This window comes from Dipodomys spectabilis, unplaced genomic scaffold, assembly GCF_019054845.1.
Source record: "Dipodomys spectabilis isolate Male_0828 unplaced genomic scaffold, ASM1905484v1 ptg000493l, whole genome shotgun sequence".
NCBI lineage: Eukaryota > Metazoa > Chordata > Mammalia > Rodentia > Heteromyidae > Dipodomys > Dipodomys spectabilis.
The window spans coordinates 422,501-440,676 of record NW_024871170.1 but is presented as its reverse complement, the minus strand read 5'-3'; the positions used below and the strand labels follow the sequence as shown (position 1 = coordinate 440,676).

Sequence of the window (18,176 nt, the reverse complement as noted above, 5' to 3'; positions counted from 1 at the left end):
AGGTATCAGTAACAATATTCCTTTTGGTGATTTTTTTTTTGGGGGGGGTCCAGGGGCAGAGCAAATGAGCTTCGCAGTCTCCAGATTTATCTTCAGCTGCCAATAATCGATCAGTGTGACGATAAATTAAGTCTTGCAGAACAAAAGGTGAGACTGTGGTACTCCTGCTCAAATTACACAAGTAATGAACGGGGGGGGGGGGGGGGGGGGGTAAAGAAGTGCAAATGGTCCTTGCCAATCTCTTCTAACAAGTTCACGTTAAGGTCCATTTCCTGCCTTATCACTTGAACATGGCAGCCAAAATTCCAAACTCCAACACTCCCCCCTTTTTTTTTTATTTTTGTCGATCGTGGGGCCTGAACTCTGAGCCTGGGCGCTGTCCCTCAGCTCTTCAGATCAAGGCTGGCACTCTACCGCTTGAGCCACAGCGCCACTTCCGGCTTTTTCTGTCTCTGTGGTGCTGAGGAATCGAACCCAGGGCCTCATGCATGCAAGGCAAGCACTCTACCACTGAGCTACCTTCCCAGCCCCCTCCCTTTAAAATAAAATTATGTGGTTAGCGTTCACTGTATCTAGCGGAAAAGACTTCACACGCTCTCCTGGTTTTCTGAAAGAAATGATAATATAACGTTCCCTAGCTTTCTCCACTCCATTTACAAATGCCCACGATGAAAGGAAGAGAGAGAGCAAAACCGCCATCTCCCTTTCCACAGACACCAGCCCAGCGATTGCCTGCCACTTGATGGTAAAAATGCCCTACATGTCTCTCCTGGATAGCCACATAACCAGAGAGGGCAGGCCAGCTTCTGTAGCTCACGCCTGTCATCCCAGCTACTCAGGAGGCTGAGATCTAAGAATCGGGGTTCCAAGCCAGCAAAAAGCCGATAGTGGAGCTGTGGCTACAGTGGTAGAGCACTAACCTTGAGCATAAGAGCTCAGGGACAGGGGCCAGGCCTTGAGTTCAAACCCCAGGATATACATACACACACACACACACACACACACACACACACACACACAGACACACACACACAAAAGCCCCTAAAAGAGGATATGTTTTGGAGAAGAATCAAATCTCATTTGCTGTGTATCATTAAATGCCATCAGGAAATTCTTTTCAACACCGTAAACTTTTACACTGTCTTTTCTTTGTTCGGCAAAGAGAAGGAAGTATGATCTATGGACTAAAAGTTACTAAGACCAAACCCCAAATCGGAACCTTGATTTTCCAAGGATCAGTGTTTTCTATCAAAATTCAACTTCCCCTAGACATACAAACACAGGAGGAAAAGACCACTTACAATTGCTCTTTCTGTACCCTAACCAAATGTTCCCACAGGTAAATGCAGCAGATTACAGCACCAACAGCCTCGCTTCCCCCACACCCAAAAAAAAAAAGATGATAAAACCAGAGTACACCTCTCTGCTTGCTTAGCTTCGTTTACATTTAACACTTCACATATAAAGCTCAACTTGGTTTACGTGTAACACTCACTCTTGGTTGGAATGGTGGCATGAAATTCATCCCAGTGACCACCTGCATTCCAAGACAGTCTCCCTACACAAAAGCGATTTCTTCCAACTCCGGGCGCCATTTTGTAACGGTTTCTTCCAACTCCGGGCACCATTTTGTGACTGTGATGACTTAAGAGTCCATGGAAAGTCAATACGGTAGGAGGTGACCGCTATACCCAGCCAGAACCACTCACAAATTCTACAAGGAGGTTTTACAGTACAGAAACACATCAAGAGAGGCTCAACCTCTCATTCATTCTTCTTCGTGTCACCCATCCCTCTAGGAAGAGGCCAAGGGTTCTAACAACTAAAATCCCAGCTCTTCCAGTCCTGCTCACAATGGATCAGGCAATGTTGTCAATGCATGAGCTTCCACAGAGGTGACATGAGGAAAATGGGAGAATATTTACCTTCTTTTAGATTTAACTGACTGAGATCACTTGACAGGAAGAAACCCATTTTTTCAGTTATGATTAGAAAACCATCATGAGGATAATGACCTACGGGATTTACTCAATCACCTTTCAGATACACACACCCACACACAGCTCATCTGGTGGAGGAGAAATACCTTAGCGTAAGGGAGAAATCGGTTTTGAGTCTGAGTTGGAGGCGATGTTATAATTCAGGAGCCATCTGTGTCATCGGGCTCTCTGTGGGTAAAAGGGTAAAATGACCGTGACATCATGTGTCCACAGAGCGGTCAACAATCCCAAGGAATTGTCTCGTGGCACAAGGAAAGCGATCGGCGGTGCTGCACACTAATAATTCCAACTACGCTGTGCACAGCCACTGACAGGCGGTAAATCTATTGAAATTCTAACAAGAAATAAAAAAGCAAAGGACGGTCCATCTTGGTAGAATTCATCCTTCAGGGCAGCTCAACCGTCCAGCCGCTTTCTTCCCGTCCATACTACAAGAAAAGCAAGAAAGCGGGTTTCAGTAGAAAAGCTCACCTAAGAGGGAGAAATTGGGCTGGGCAGGTGGCTCAGGGGTAGAGTGCTCGCCTAGCATGCATGAGGTCCTGGGTTCGATTCCTCAGTACCACCTACACAGAAAAAAAAAAGCCAGAAGTGGTGCTGTGGCTCAAGTGGTAGAGCGCCAGCCTTGAGCTGAAGGGCTCAGGGACGGTGCCCAGGCCCTGAGTTCAAGCCCCAGGACTGGCAAAAAATAAACTTCCTCCAGCCCAAACAATCTACCAAGTTGGGGATAGGAATTCAGGCGCACATGGAAGTCGGTTCAAAAGGCTGAATGCTGGGAGCGGAAGGGACAGAACTTGAACGTGGTTTCTCGTTGGCTGCCCGTGGTCACCCATGGGTCCCGTGTGCCTTTCTACTTGCTCCGGGTTTGAGGTGATGCAGACAGCGGGGTCTGTGTCTGGACGGCTTCCTGCATGAAGGTGGTTTGACATCGGCGTGGCGCTGGGTTCTCAGACAGAAGGGCTGTCTTCAGGAACTTTCTGGAAGGATCGGGCCTAGAGAAAAGGCCTTAGGTTCCTGGGATTTGTCTTTTCTTTTCTTAGCGCTTTTGTGCTGATCTTCAGGCCTGAGCTGGTGGCCTGGCTGCTGTCTCTGAGCTCAAGGCTGGCAGGTGCATCGAGCCAGCCACGGCTGCACTTCCAGTTCTCTGTGAGTGTGGATGGTTGGTTGGGTAGAGGCCTTGAACCGTGGTCCGCAGAGCTCCGCATCTCGAGGAGCCTGGGTTACAGGCATGCGCCGGCCCGGCTGAACTTAGAAATAGGGTTCTGTTTGGGGGAATTGTTTTGTGTTGTTTGTCTGGGGGTAGATCTGTCTTCTTTAAGGTGATGGGGGCGGGGAGGGGGGGCACGTCTACCTCCTCTTTCTGGCCCAAGATGTAAATGCCCACTCTGCGTCAAAACTCAAGAGGCCCACGGGTCTTAGCGGTGAGCCAAGTAAACCTTCCTACTTCATAAAGCTAGCTGCCTCCAGTCTCTCATCCTAGTCTCGTGACACTGACTGACAGAACGTCGTTCAAGACCCTCCTCTTAGTGGCACTGTGGCTCAAGTGGTAGAGCGCTAGCCTTGAGTCTTGAGCTGAAGGACAGCGCCCAGGCCCTGAGTTCAAGCCCCACAACTGACAAAAACAAAAGACCCTCCTCTTAAGTTGTGTTATTGTCTCTGGTATTTTCTCCAGTGTCTCACTCTGCTATATTTCTGTACCGAAAAAAAAAAAAAATCACTGTGTATTTTGATCTCGGTCCCGTGCTGAATGAGCTATAAAAGGAAAATAAAGAACAGGGCACCAGTGGCTCACGCCCTTCATCTTACCTACTCAGGAGAACGAGTTCTAAGGACTGCGGTTCAAAGCCAGCCCAGACAGGAAATTCCAGGAGACTTCTATCTCCAAGTAATAGTAAAATCAAAACAATAAAACAGAGGTGTGGCTCAAGGGGTAGAGCACTAGCCTTGAATGGAAAAGCTCAGAGACAGAGCCTAGGCTCTGAGTTCAAGACCTAGGACTTGAACCCAGATAGATAGGTAGATAGATAGATAGATAGATAGATAGATAGATAGATAGATAGATAGATAGATAGAGATAAATTGATAATGGATGATGAATAGATGGATGGATAGGCAGATAAATAGTTTTGTATACGCTCTTCTCCTATGAGATAATATAGTGGAGGAATCTGCCACTCAGAAATCTAACTGCCTCATTAATTAAGTGGCCTGAATACTTAGAGGTCATTATTCTTTCTTTCTTCTTTGTCAGTCCTGGGGCTTGAACTCAGGGCCTGGGTACTGTCTCTGAGCTTCTTTTGCTCAAGGCTACCACTGGAGCCACATTTCCACTTCTGGCTTTTTGGTAGTGATTCAGAGATAGAGTCTTATGGATGGTTTTGAGCCACCAGCCCCAGATCTCAGCCTCCTGAGTAGCCGGGATTCTAGGTATGAGCACGGAGCCCAGCCTCTTGGCACTATGGTCAAACAAAGACCCTCTTACCTGGATATCATTCAGTTTGGTGAAGATTCGGCTTGTCAGCTTAGGGCCATTCTCCATAGTTGGAATGTGTAATACCTAGGAAATAGAAAGAAAAAGCTATTAAGACCCCAATTGGGCTGCTGTGGCTCACACCTGTAATCCCACCTACTCAGAGAATGAGATCTCGAGAATCATCCTTCAAAGTTAGCCATGGCAGGAAAGTCCATGACACTCTTTCTTACCTGCAATGAACCAGCAAAAAGTCAGAAGTAGAGCTGTGACTCAAGTGGTAGAGCACCAACTTGGAGCAAAAAAAAAAACAGCTAAGGAACAGTGGAACAGTGCCTACATCCTGAGTTCAAGCCCCAGGAATGGCCTGCACACACACACACACACACACACAATTAGATAAAAACAAGTCATTCCATTCTTTTTCTTACCAACTGGATTTGGGACAGCAATGGTTTTTCAGTTTGCCTATCGGTCTTTGAGTTGATAAAAGGTTTCAAGGAGAATTATTTCTATCCTAAAATACTGGATCCAATACTCAGAACCTCTCCAGATTCTGGGAATCGGGTCTGGGCAGGTGGCTCCGTGGTAGAGCGCTCGCCTAGCATGCATGAGGCCCTGGGTTCGATTCCTCAGCACCACATACACAGAAAAAGCCGGAAGTGACACTGTGGCTCATGTGGTAGAGCACTAGCCTTGAGCAAAATAAGATCAGAGACAGCGCCCAGGTCTTGAGTTCAAGTCCCAGGACTGGCAAGAAAGAAAAAAAAAGGATTCTGGGAATGTCTAAGGATGAATAATTCTGCTTCGCATCTAACCATCTAGGAAAAAAAAATGAGAACAAAAGACTATATTTTGTCAAAAATTAGAACCAGTTGGAGCAGGGGCATGAATTAGAGCCAATCTACACCTACACAGAAGCTTCTAAGAACTCCTACGGAGGAAAACCTTGCGAGCCCCCCCCCCCTCCCCCGTCTTGGAAGGGGTGATTTACTAAAACCGTCGCCCGGCCTTCCTGCTGCCAGTTCACGCCTCCAGGCCTGGAAAACGTTGATGGCTTGATTTTAGTAGACAGTCCTGTTCTGAAACATCTTTCTTAGTACGCTCCTGACGGTAATAGGATAATTAGATGAACCATTTGGCTCCAAATGTTTCTTAAGACAGGGCCATTAAAAACATGTTCAACTCTGTAAACTTATTTCCAGAGGTGAAATCATAAACTGAGCTTAGAAAAAAAAAAGAATCTGATCCAATGCCCACGTTGCTTCGTGAACTGAGCCAACTTACATTACCGAAAAGCCTATTACTCTCATTCTTTAAAACAAGACTATTTAATAAGCATTCCTATGAACATTAATGTATTAATATTAATCTAATTAACAATTGTATGTTCTGTTCCTTATTATATGATATATAATTAATATGAGTATATTATTAATGTATAATAAATATTCATATAAAATAAACAAATATTTCTTCTTTGAAACAGTTTGGATATGGAATTAGGAGATGAAGCTAAGTACAAAATCCATAGGCAATGTTACAGCTAGACTTACAAGACTGAAAAACAAGCCCTTAAAAATAATAAAATTATAATAGAAAAAAATCAAACCAATGAGCAAAGGAAAGAACATTATAATGTCAAATTCGATATCTATATTTTAATATGGGTCACTTAAGTCAATTCGTCTTTTAAGAATGGTTTGCAGGTACAGGTGGTTCACACCTGTCATCCTAGCTACTCAGGAGGCTGAGATCTGAGGATCCTGGTTCAAAACCCGCCTAGGCAGGAAAGTCTGTGAGACTTTCATCTCCAATAAACTACTCAGAAAAGGACGGAGGTAGCACTGTGGCTCAAGAGGTAAAGTGCTCGCCTTGAGCAAAAAGAATCTCAGGAACAGCACCCAGTCCCTGGGTTCAAGCCCCAGGACTGGCACAAAAAGAAAAGGAAAAGAATAGATCAGTTACAAGCACTTTTCCCCAAGTTCTTCTGGCTTGGTGTATTTTATTTCTAAATCTTGTTAAATTCTAATGGAGTCATTAGTACATGGATTTCTTCCTAATGTAGAACACATTTTCATGTTCTTGGGTTTGGCAAGTTACTTATTACTTCCAGAAAATGACCTTGTTTTTTAAAAAAATACTAATAGAAACAACTTTATAACAGGTGTTTTGTTTCTCAAATACCATTACTAGCACAGCAAACAAGATACTGTATCCTTGGCTGAAGAAAAGCACAGCATCCTGAATGCTGGTGGCTCACGCCTGTCATCCCAGCTACTCAGGAAGCTGAGATCTGAGGATCACGGTTCAAAGCCAGGCCCAGCAGGAAAGTCCGTGAGACTCTGCTCTCCAATGACACACCAGAAAACCGGAAGTGGCGCTGTGGCTCAAAGCGGTAGAGCGCCAGCCTTGTGTGAATGAGCTCAGGGACAGCGCCCAGGCCCTGAGTTCAAGGCCCAGGGTAGGCACTAAGAAAAATTCTAGTTGGATGGTGAGAAATGATCGCCAGGTGATGAGAACAACTTTCCTCCTCACCTGGCCCTTGTACACGATGTTAGCAACCGGGCACACGATGCAAGCCGTCCCAGAGCCGAACATCTCCTTCACCCTCTTCTCTTCCAGTGCATTCTCCAGCTCGGCCATAGTCAGGTGCCTCTCCAACACCTTGAACTCACCCTGTGGGCAAGACGGAAAGAGAAAAGGCAATCTTTGTTTTATTTGTTTATTTTTGGTCAGTCCTGGGGCTTGAGCCTCTTCATTCAAGGCTGGTGCTCTACCACGTGGACCACAGCTCCACTTCTTCTTGGTGGTTCACTGCAGAGAAGAGTCTCATGGACTTTCTTACCCAGGCTGGCTTCAAACCGCGATCCTCAAGTCTCAGCCTCTCGAGTAGCTAGGGTTATAGGTATGAGCCACAAACATGCAGCCGACTCCTTCTTAAATCTTTTAATTCTCGTCTTTTTATCGTACTGATCAACGTTCAAAATTTGTCAGCAGATGTAAAATACACACACACACAAAAACAAAAAACTGGGCTAGAGGCATGGTTTCAAGTGACAGAGCACCAGCCTTGAGCAGGAAAGCTACGGAAAGGCTCTGAGTTCAAGCTTGACTACCAGCAAAAACAAACAAAAGCCAGCTGTGTTCTGTATTTGGGGGGAGAAGGGGGTGAATAGGCAGAAAAGCCAACCTTTTCTTGTAAGGCTGGTTTTGATGCTATTCCTTCAGCTTTGGGCAATCTCCCTTGTCGGAGAAGGACTGACCATCTCTTACGTGCGTTTTGGCACTTTTATGGCTAAAATAACCACCTTTTAAAAATAAATTAGAGCTAAAGAGTCACAAAGGGAAACATAAAAGGCCCTCATAAAAATAATCTGATTTTCTGGCTAGCAAATCAATAGTACGGGAAGCCGTTTCCACACCACAACCCTCACCAGATCCTGTGTGCTGGGCGGATTTTTTATTCCTTTACTAAAACACATTCCCCAAGCCTATCTTTGAGCCACACACACACACACACACACACGCACACACACACACAGAGCTGCTGGAAAGTTCTACCAACGGTTGGCATATGTTACGTCTGAGGTGCCAGCCAGGTTGCGGTTGGGCCTTGCTGAATTGGAGTTTTATTTAGAAACTATTTCCTCTATTTTCAGTCTGTTTCTTCAGAAAAGTGGTAATAGACGGGCGTCTGAACATCTCTCCTCAAACCCTAACCAACAAGCTGTGCCAAACAATGGCTTATTCAATACTCATCTTTTTAGGTCTGCCAGGCACTAGCAGTGTATACCTGCCAGCCCAGCTACTCGGGAGGCTGAGATCTGAGGATCGTGGTTCAAAGCCAGCCCAGGCAGGAAAGTCTGTGAGACTCTGATCTCCAGTGAACCACCAGAAAACAAGAAGTGGCGCTGTGGCTCAAAGTCATACATCTCTAGCCTTGAACAAAGAGCTCAGGGACAGTGCCCAAGCCCTGAGTTCAAGCCCTAGAAACAACAACAATAACACGGTTCCAAGGCCAAAGGCCCCTTACCCAGTCCCGGGTCAGTTCCAGAATACTCTTCCGGGTCACTCCGGGAAGGATGATGCCATCTAGGGGTGGAGTCGCTAGTTCTTCCTCTGTAAATTAGGAATTCAGAATACTTTCAAACTTTAAATCATTAATCAGTGTTCGTGTGTGTGTGCGTGTGTGTGTGTTCGTGTGTGTGTGTGTGTGTGTGTGTGTGTGTGTGCGTGCATGTGCCAGTCCTAAGCCTTGACCTCTGGGCCTGGAGGTGGTGAAGATCTCACCCTGCAGACGGGTGGGTCATGACAAGGCTCCTAGGAGAGTCGGGACACACACCCAGTGTGTACTGAAGGATGGAAGGAGCAACGCCCAGACGCATGGCCCGATCTCCCCAAACATCAACTCCCCCACAGCTTCTGCTTGTCTGGTTAACGCCAGGACCTAGACCCTGCGGTCCCGTGCGTTCACACAGTGAGCCTGGTCTGCCTGAGAAGCCAGCAGTCGGCAGCTTGATCCGGGAGCGGAGGGGTACTCTGCACAGCACTGCGCGGCTCCTCGATCTGAATACTCCCGCCAGCTTGCACAAGAGCATCTCACAAGAACGCTGCGTGTGCTAACTGGATCGGTGCTAATCATCCTGCCCACTTCCAGCTTACTATTCTTTGTGGATGTCCCACAGCGAAACCAAACTTGCCATAGAATGGCTCTGCAGTACTTTTTGTGTATGTGCCGGTCCTAGTGCTTGAACTGAGTCTCTCACTCTCCTTTGGCTCTGACACTCCAGGCCGGTGCTCTATCCCTTGAGCCGCAGCTCCACTTCTGACTTTCTGGTGGCTCATTGGAGACAAAGAGTCTCAGAGCCTTTGCAGCCCGGGCTGACCTCAGCCCTCCATCCTCCAACCTCAGGATTCCGGCGTGCGTCACCAGCCGGGCTGAGTGGCCAGCTCCCACATTCTCGGCAGGAGTGGGAGGTCATCGCTCGTGTTAATCCTGGAATGTTTATAGCACAAGGCTGCGCCAGGATTTCTAGCTGTTTCTGAGGAAGCCACGTAGGTGCGTTTGGACGGGGCGCCAAGCCACCCAGAAGGAATGACAGGACCGCTTCTGAATGCCACACTGAGGTCTTCTGTTTTGGAAGGGGGACGTGGTTTGGGTGGGCGGATGGGAGGAACAGCAGAGCTGGATTTGTACCTCGCAAGCTCAGAGGCCAACAATGTGGATGGATGGACTCGTGGGTTTATACGTATATATATAATTCCATATCATGTATATAACATATATACTACATGTTACATAAAGTATATAATATAGTATATAATAATATAGTATACATATAAGAGTATAATATATTATATAGTATATTATAGTATATATTGTATAATGTAATATAGAATATATAAATAATATAGCATATATAGTATATAATATACTATATGTAATATAGTATATATAGGTATATACATTATATATATTATACATGTAATAAATGTAATATGTATATATGATAAATATATAACAAATCATACATAACTAATACATAATAAATAGAATACATATAAGTACATGTATGTTACATAAATATATGTATAATACCTATTAACCTATGCATACAAAAATATAAATATAATATAGTACAAATATATATTTATGGGCTGGGAAGGTGGCTCAGTGGTAGAGCGCTTGCCTTGCATGCCTGAGGCCCTGGGTTCAATTCCTCAGCACCACATAAGCAAAAAAGAAAAAAGCCGGAAGTGGTGCTGTGGCTCAAGTGGTAGAGCGCTAGCCTTGAGCTGAAGAGCTGAGGGACAGCGCCCAGGCCCAGAGTTCAAGCCCCACGACCAGACCCCCCCCCCCAAAAAAAAAAGAAATATATATTTATATATTATATATACATTTATATAACATGGTATATATAAAACATATTGTATATTATATGCATTTATATATCATACATGTATTATATATTATGTTTGTGTTCTATTACTGTATAGTTAATATATTAGTGTGTTTTTTATATATTTGATATTATGTATTATGTAAATATATGATGTGCAATATATATATTGTATTAATAACATTAATATATTGCTATATATTAATATATTATTTGTATATTAAAACATTGGATATTGTCATGTAATATATTAAGATAGAATATATAGCACATAGTATATATCAAATCATATATGTGTATGTATATGAAATCATATATAATTCTGAAATGCCAAACTCTCCAACAGAAGTTCTCGGTGTTAAGGACACCCAGCAGAGGTTGGAAGAACTTGGCCACGTCTGGCTTTTCCCAGGCCAAGAGCCACACGAAGACGTTTCCACCCAGCTGGGCAGTGCCAGACTGACAATGGAATGAAACGCAGAAAAGCAGACTTGTCCACCCGGCTGCTCAGGAGGCTGAGCTGTGAGGATCGCGGTTCAAAGCCAGCCCGGGCAGGAAAGTCCGTGGGGCTCTGATTCCCCACGAACCACCAGAAAACCGGCAGTGGATGGGTGGCTCCAAGGGGTAGAGCGCTAACCTTGAGCAAAAAGAAGTTCAGGGCTGGCGCTCAGGCCCTGAGTTCAAGACCCACGACTGACAAAAGACAGCCACAGAGAAACCAGCAGCGCGGAGATGGACGCGGATTACCTCCATCCTCATTTATCCAGTAGAGGAAAAGATTCATCGTCCCAACTTCGGTGATTTGCTGATCTTTCCCGTACAGCCACAGCACCTGCTGACACTGGTTTTCCGCAGCTTCACACTGAGCCCAAAGCGAGGGGCCGTAATTCCTTGGAGAGAAGAGGCAACCTGCCAGTGATCACCCCCAAAGACTCCATCTCGCCCTAGCAACCAGCGCACCGCACGTGCAGACAATGTATTGTGTTTCTAATGGTCATGTCCATGGGTCGTCATCTGGTTGACCGCGTAACATTAGAGGAAACTCATTCGAGAATCGAACAACTTGAATGTGTTTGTCTTCCTCCAGAGCAAATCCTCACAGGAAGAGGAAAAACAGCCAGGCCCCGGTGGCTCACGCCTGGCATCCAGCCACTCCGGAGGCTGAGTTCTGAGGATCGTGGTTTGAAGCCAACCCAAGCAGGAAGGTCCCTGTGAGTTTTATCTCCAGGTCACTAGCAAAAAGCCAGAAGTGGAGCTGTGGCTCCAGTGGTAGAACACTTAGCCTGAGCACAAAAGCTCAGGGCCCTTGCCTAAGCCCTGAGTTCAAGTCCCAGGACCTGCACAATAAATTAAGTAAATACTTTATTTAAAGTAAGTGTAGCTTCTGCTGAACATGTTAGTTTTTCTTGTCAGGTTTAACTTCCAGAAGTCTAGAATCATCTGGATTAGTGGGCCTAAACCTGCGGGTTTTCTTCCTGAACTTTCTCTGTTGTCTGATTTTACAGTGGTTATTCACAGGCATTTACATTTTAATCTGTTACTTAACCAAGCCCTGGGCCAGTGGCTCACGCCTGTAATCCCAGCTGCTTAGAAGGCTGAGATCTGAGCGTTGTAGTTCAAAGCCAACCCGGCAGGAAAGTCCATGAGGCTCTCCAATGAACCACCAAAATAAGCCAGAAGTGGAGCCGTGGTTCAAGTGGTAAAGCGCCAGCCTTGAGCGTAAAAGCTCAGGGACAGCACCCGGGCCCTGAGTTCAAGCCCATAACCAACCAAAAGAAGAATGATCTGTTACCATGTGTGTGCCAAAGTCACACCATTCCTTAGAAAATACTGAGCAGGATTCTCAGCCGCCCCTAGGCCTACACTGGGGTAGCTATTCCAGGGTTGATTTTAGTTTCCATTGTTGGTTGGTTTCTGTGTGCTTATGTGTCCCAGATCTGAGAGCTACCCCGCATAACCCACAATGAGTAACATCTCTAACTAGTCCTTAACTCTGTGTGTGTGTGTCTGTGTGTGTGTCTGTGTCCGTGTGTGTGTCTGTGTCAGTCAGGGGCTTGAACTCAGGGCCTACACACTGTCCCTGACCATTTTTTGCTCAAGGCTGGCGCTCTACCACTTGAGCCACAGCTCCACTTCCGGTTTCCTGGTGGTGGTGGTTCACTGGAGATCAGAGTCTCACAGACTTTCCTGCCCGGGGTTGATCTCAAACCACGATCCTCAAGATCTCAGCCTCCAGGGGCTGGGCAGGTGGCTCAGGGGTAGAGTGCTCGCCTAGCATGCATGAAGCCCTGGGTTCGATTCCTCAGAAAAAGCCAGACGTGGAGCTGTGGCTCAAATGGTAGAGCGCTAGCATTAAGCAAAAGCAGCTCAGGAACAGTGCCCAGGCCCTGAGTTCAAGACCTCCAGAGAGGAAAAAGGAAAAGGATCTGAGCCTCCCGAGTAGCTAGGATGCCAGGCGTGAGCCACCAGCACCTGGCCTCACTCCTACCAATTTCTCTTATTGATCTACCAGATGAAGAGACTCAGCCAGCCACCAAGGCTTCTCCCTGGGCCGATGGAATACAACGGTGATGACAGAATGCCAGTCAGACACCCGGAGGGACTTACCCTCCGATCTTGTAGTCTCCCGTGCCTCCTTCCCAGGCTCGAACATACTTAGGGTTGGTCCACAGAGACACGGGGTTAAAGGTTCCACTGGAAAAGTAAGGCCCCACGGGGCTCAGGATGACGAAGAGGAGGGCTTTCTTGGGCTTCTTCACGCCCAGGGAAGGCTGCAATGGAAACAAGGGACACATACCTGTGAGCCACAAGCCTAACACCAGGCCGGGGTGGAGGATGCACCTGTGAAGGTCTTTTGGTGTGGTTTAGTTGTGTGTGTGTGTGTGTGTGTGTGTGTGTGTGTGCTGAGATCTGAAGATTGTGGTTCAAAACCAGCCCTGGCATCCAGTCTCTAAGATGTTCATCTCCAATGAACCACCCCAAAAAATAAGCACCAAGTGGAGCTGTGGCTCAAGTGGTAGAGCGCCAGCCTTGTGTAAGAAAGCTCAGGGACAGCGCCCAGGCCCCGAGTTCAAGCCCCTAGGATTGGCACAATTTAAAAAAAAGAAAAGAAAAAAAAAGGTCCAACATCACCTTCGTACCTTCGGTACGCAGCATCTTTCCTGGGTGCTGTGCATAGGTCGTTGTTTTAGTTTTAGTTTTGTTTTGTTCTGTTGTTTTGGGGTTTCTTTTAATGCCGATTCTAGAGCTTTTGCTCCAGGCTGGTGCTCTATTTCTTGAGCCACAGCTCCACCTCGGGATTTTTGGTGATTAATTGAGTCTCACGGATTTTCCTACCCTGGCTGGCCTCCAGTCTCAGTCCTCACATTGCAGCCTCCTGAGTAGCCAGGATTACAGGCGTGAGCCACCAGCACCTGGCTTTATTTTAGCTCCTGGGAAGTTTCTCAACAGAACTGTGAAGCACACTACAGTGAGTGTCCAATAGATCTATAAACAAAGTGACCGCATTTTCGTTGGCTATGATCTGAATGCCCGGGACCTGCTTTACACTCGGAACAAAGGTATTTTAGGCAACCTGCAGTTAGATTCAAAGTACATTCAGGAAGGGTCCTGAAAACTCTTTCTTGTGATCAATTTCACTTCGTTCTTGGCTCAGAGCAGAGCTCAGTGGTAGAGAGAGCAATGCCCAGCCTGCCCCGCAGCGAAAGAAATAATAAAAGAGAAATAACACCAAAGAAATGAAAGAGAAATAACACAGAAAAGAAATAAAATAGAAATAACACCCGTCACCTTTGAACTGGGCGCAGCCTTGCACGGTACCACTAGGTGGCAGTGTGGAGTGCACTAGCGGAAATCTCAATGACTCCAAATCTCCATAATACCTCCATTCTAAGCCAGTAAGCAAATTAGAGGCTAGAATTAATTCCTCCATGCTGGGTAAGTCCTGGCTGAATCCTATTCCTCCTTGGCCATCCCTTAATTGTGTTTCTATGAAGTTCACCCCGTGAGATTTCTCAAAGACTGACTGAGCTGCTTCGAAGAGTAAATAAACCAAGCCAGGTGCTGATGCTCACGCCTGTAATCCCAGCCACTGGGAAGGCTGAGACCTGTGGATCGCGGTTTGAATGAAAAGCCAGCCCAGGTCAGCCAAGTCTGTGAGACTCGGGCCTACGGTTAAACACCAAAAACGGTGGAAGTAGAGCTGTGGCTCTAGTGGTAGAGCACCAACCTTGCACAAAACAAATCTAATTAGAGACAGTGCCCGGGCCTTAAGTACAGGAAACAAGACTGAAACAAGAAAATAAAAGGGCTGGGCAGGTGGCTCGGTGGTAGAGCGCTCGCCTAGCATGCATGAAGCCCCGGGTTCGATTCCTCAGTGCCACAGACACAGAAAAGCCAGAAGTGGTGCTGTGGCTCAGGTGGTAGAGCACCAGCCTTGAGCAAAAGCAGCTCAGGGACAGCGCCCAGGCCCTGAGTTCAAGCCCCAGGACTGGCAAAAAAAAAAAAGAAGAAGAAAATAAAATATATAAATATTACTATAATACATAAATAAGATATATGTAAATTATATAAGTGAACCTATATAAATAGACACGTAAATACATGTAAACACATATAAAGAAATAGCAAATATAAAATTAAAATTAATTAATTAAATAAAAAATAAGCATAAATAAATACCTATTTTGTTTTAATAGAACTGAAAGAACTAGTTTGGCTTCGCGGGGCGGCTGGGGGATGTGAGTTAACAAAAGGCCACCCCAGGGCCCGTTCAGAGCCACAGGCCCCCCAGGCCTCTCTTTCCAGGTCACTGAGGGATTCAGAGAAAAAGGAAGGATTTCCAAGTTCCAGATCGGCAGAAAGAGCTCAGTGAGCTGAGAACATTCCACGCTGGTCTTTAGCGGGTGGAGAATTCTTCTGCCCGACTGGACCCCACAGAAGGAAGAAAACGGAGAAAGTCATTTCGATGAATAACAAAAGCCGTGTGTGTGTGTGTGTGTGTGTGTGTGTGTGTGTGTGTGTGTGTGAGTGTGTGTGTGAGTGTGTGTGTGTGAGTGTGTGTGAGTGTGAGTGTGTGTGTGTGTGTGTGTGTGTGTGTCTGTGCACGCATGCGCACACCAATCCTGAGACCTGAACCCTGGCTGACACCCTACTCCCCGAGCCACAGCTCCATTTCCAGCTTTTTGCTGGTTCACTGGAGGTAAGCACAGTCAAGCCGGGCTGGCTTTGAACCGTGATCCTCAGATCTCAGCCTCCTAAGTAGCTGGGACGCCAGGCGGGAGCCACCAGCACTGGTGGTGGAACTAAACCCGCCAAGCAGGAATCCAGGGTAAGGGGGTTCAGCGTGTACCTCGGTTCCAATCAAGGTGGGCCGGATGTACAGACTGGCAGAGGTAGAATATGGCACCCACTCCTGATCCAACTTGATGAGCTGCTGAATGCACTCCAGTAGTTCCTGTGGGTCAAACACCTGAAAGACAAAACAAACGAACTTCCATCCTGACCCCCGCAGCACCCGGGAGGCTTCGGTATTATTTATAAATAATAATAAGACAGCCTCAAGATGTCTGTTCAGATTCCAGTCCAAAGTACCTTCAGGTCAATGCTGTTCTCTGCTCTGTAGTGAAATCAATACACAAACAATAAACCAACACGGCTGGACGCCGGTGGCTCACGCCCCTCAGCCCCGCTACGCAGGAGGCAGAGATCTGAGGATCTTGGTTCAAAGCCAGCCTGGACAGGAAACTCCATGAGACTCGTCTTCCATAAACTACTTCAGAAAAAGCCAGAAATGGCGCTGTGGTTCAAGTGGTAGAGTGCCAGCCTTGAGCCATAGAAGCTGCTCAGGGACAGCGCCCAGGCCTTGAGTTCAGGGTCGTGGTGGATTATCTGGGCTCAGTGTCTGAAAACAGTATTATCCCCCCAAAATGGCTATGCTGTACCCTATATTTTATATCTTCAATATCATTCCTGAGGCCTCTAGATTAGTTTCACCAGTGTTTTTCTTCCGTGTGTGTGTGTGTGTGTGTGTGTGTGTGTGTGTCCTGGGGCCTGAACTCTGGGCCTGGGCGCTGTCCCTCAGCTCTTCAGCTCAAGGCTGGTGCTCTACCACTTGAGCCACAGCGCCACTTCCACTTTTCTGCTGGTTCATTGGAGATCAGAGTCTCGTGGAGTTTCCTGCCCGGGCTGGCTTTGAACCGTGATCCTCAGCTCTGTCTCTGAAGTAGCTGGGATGGCCAGCGGGAGCTGCTGGTGTCTTCTTTCCGATGTTCCCGTGACTCGTGGAAGTGGATCAGAAACTCCCCTCCGTGGGGACCGATCGGAAGCAATTCAGAAACAATTTTCTTTCTTTTTAATTTTAGCAGCCAGTTCAGAGAGACTGGCTCCAAGGACAGAAAAAAACATGTTTCCATCTGAATTTTCATACCGGCAAAGTGGACCTCACGGCAGACCGGAACATTCTATCCATGTTCAAGTGGGGCCGGAAAAGTCGAATTTTATTATCAACTCCCCGAAAGGCTTTCAGACCTTCAAACAACTGCAGAAAAAAGAGAAAAAAGCCACAGCGCGTTGAGTGAGCGGACACATCCGGGCTCAAAACACTGACTGTGTGCCAGAACATTCCACCTGGCTCCCGCCTGTCATCCCAGCCCCTCAGGAGGCTGAGATCCAGAGGATCCCGGTTCAAAGCCAGCCTGGGCAGGAAAGTCCCTGAGACTCTGATCTCCAATGAACCACCAGAAAACCAGAAGTGGCGCTGTCCCTGAGCTGCTCTTGAGCTCAGGGTCTAGATACTCTTCCTTTGTTTTTTTTACCCAAGACTGGCGCTCTACCACTTGAGCCACGCTCCCCTTCCAGCTTTTTGCTGGTTCACTGGAGATCAGAGTCTCGGGGACGTTTCTACCCCCAGCTAGCTTCAAACCTTCTCAGCTCTCAGCCTCCTGAGTAGCTGGGATGACAGACATGAGCCACAGGAGAGCCTGTTTATGAGTGTTAGTTTACACACACACACACACACACACACACACGCTTACTTGCACGGCATAGTGCAGGGCCGAGGAGGCCGGGTGTAGGGAGAGGTTCTGGAAAGCCTGGATGTGAGGCTTCCCCCACCCCGAGTCCGCGCACCACTCCACCGTGAGCATGTGGTCTGTGAACTCCGCGCCAAACACCAGGCCCTGGGGGTCCGGCTTCTCCTTGAACGTGGTGGCTGGAGTGATGATGAGATCTTTAGCCTGGAGTAGAAACAGAAGAAGGGGCTGGGCAGGTGGCTCAGGGGTAGAACGCCCGCCTCGCATGCCTGAGGCCCTGGGTTCGATTCCTCAGCACCACATGAGCAGAAAAAGCCAGAAGTGGCGCCGTGGCTCAAGTCGTAGAGCGCCAGCCTTGAGCTGAAGAGCTGAGGGACAGCGCCCAGGCCCAGAGTTCAGGCCCCACGACCGGACCCCCCCAAAAAAAAGAAACAGAAGAAGAAGACACGTGCGTATACATAACATATATCCATATAGCACCTTACATTACAGTTATATATTATAATGTACATGATGTAGTACATAGTAGATATTACAAATTATACCACATAGTCTATGTTATATAATTCTATAGTGTATATTATGTATCGTAGTCCATTTTATATACTATCTTATATATGTTAATTGCATAAAATAATGTACGTACAGTTACAATATAATAGAAATGTACAACACATACTGTATTTATAAGATAGATTTAGAGATTTTGATATATGTAGAATATAAGTATGCAGAGAATATATACTTACAGAATATAGGTTATGACATCTTAAAC

General features: G+C 46.7%; 1 protein-coding gene across 2 annotated transcripts in view; it reads right to left on the bottom strand.

Moving 5' to 3' along the window:
* Positions 1-1,050: 1,050 nt before the first annotated feature.
* The window catches only part of Bcat1 (branched chain amino acid transaminase 1), a 27,335-nt gene continuing 10,209 nt past the window's right edge, over positions 1,051-18,176 (bottom strand). The window contains exons 3-11 of one of the 2 annotated variants that reach the window (XM_042669320.1): positions 17,405-17,605; positions 16,798-16,908; positions 15,721-15,840; positions 12,978-13,141; positions 11,118-11,260; positions 8,504-8,589; positions 7,006-7,146; positions 4,480-4,554; positions 1,051-2,428 (exon numbers count right to left, since the gene is read on the bottom strand). In XM_042669320.1, the coding sequence (XP_042525254.1) occupies positions 2,387-2,428; positions 4,480-4,554; positions 7,006-7,146; positions 8,504-8,589; positions 11,118-11,260; positions 12,978-13,141; positions 15,721-15,840; positions 16,798-16,908; positions 17,405-17,605 (1,083 nt within the window). In that variant the 3' untranslated portion in view covers positions 1,051-2,386. The remainder of the gene's footprint in view (positions 2,429-4,479; positions 4,555-7,005; positions 7,147-8,503; positions 8,590-11,117; positions 11,261-12,977; positions 13,142-15,720; positions 15,841-16,797; positions 16,909-17,404; positions 17,606-18,176) is intronic. The other variant, XM_042669321.1, reaches the window with a different exon arrangement.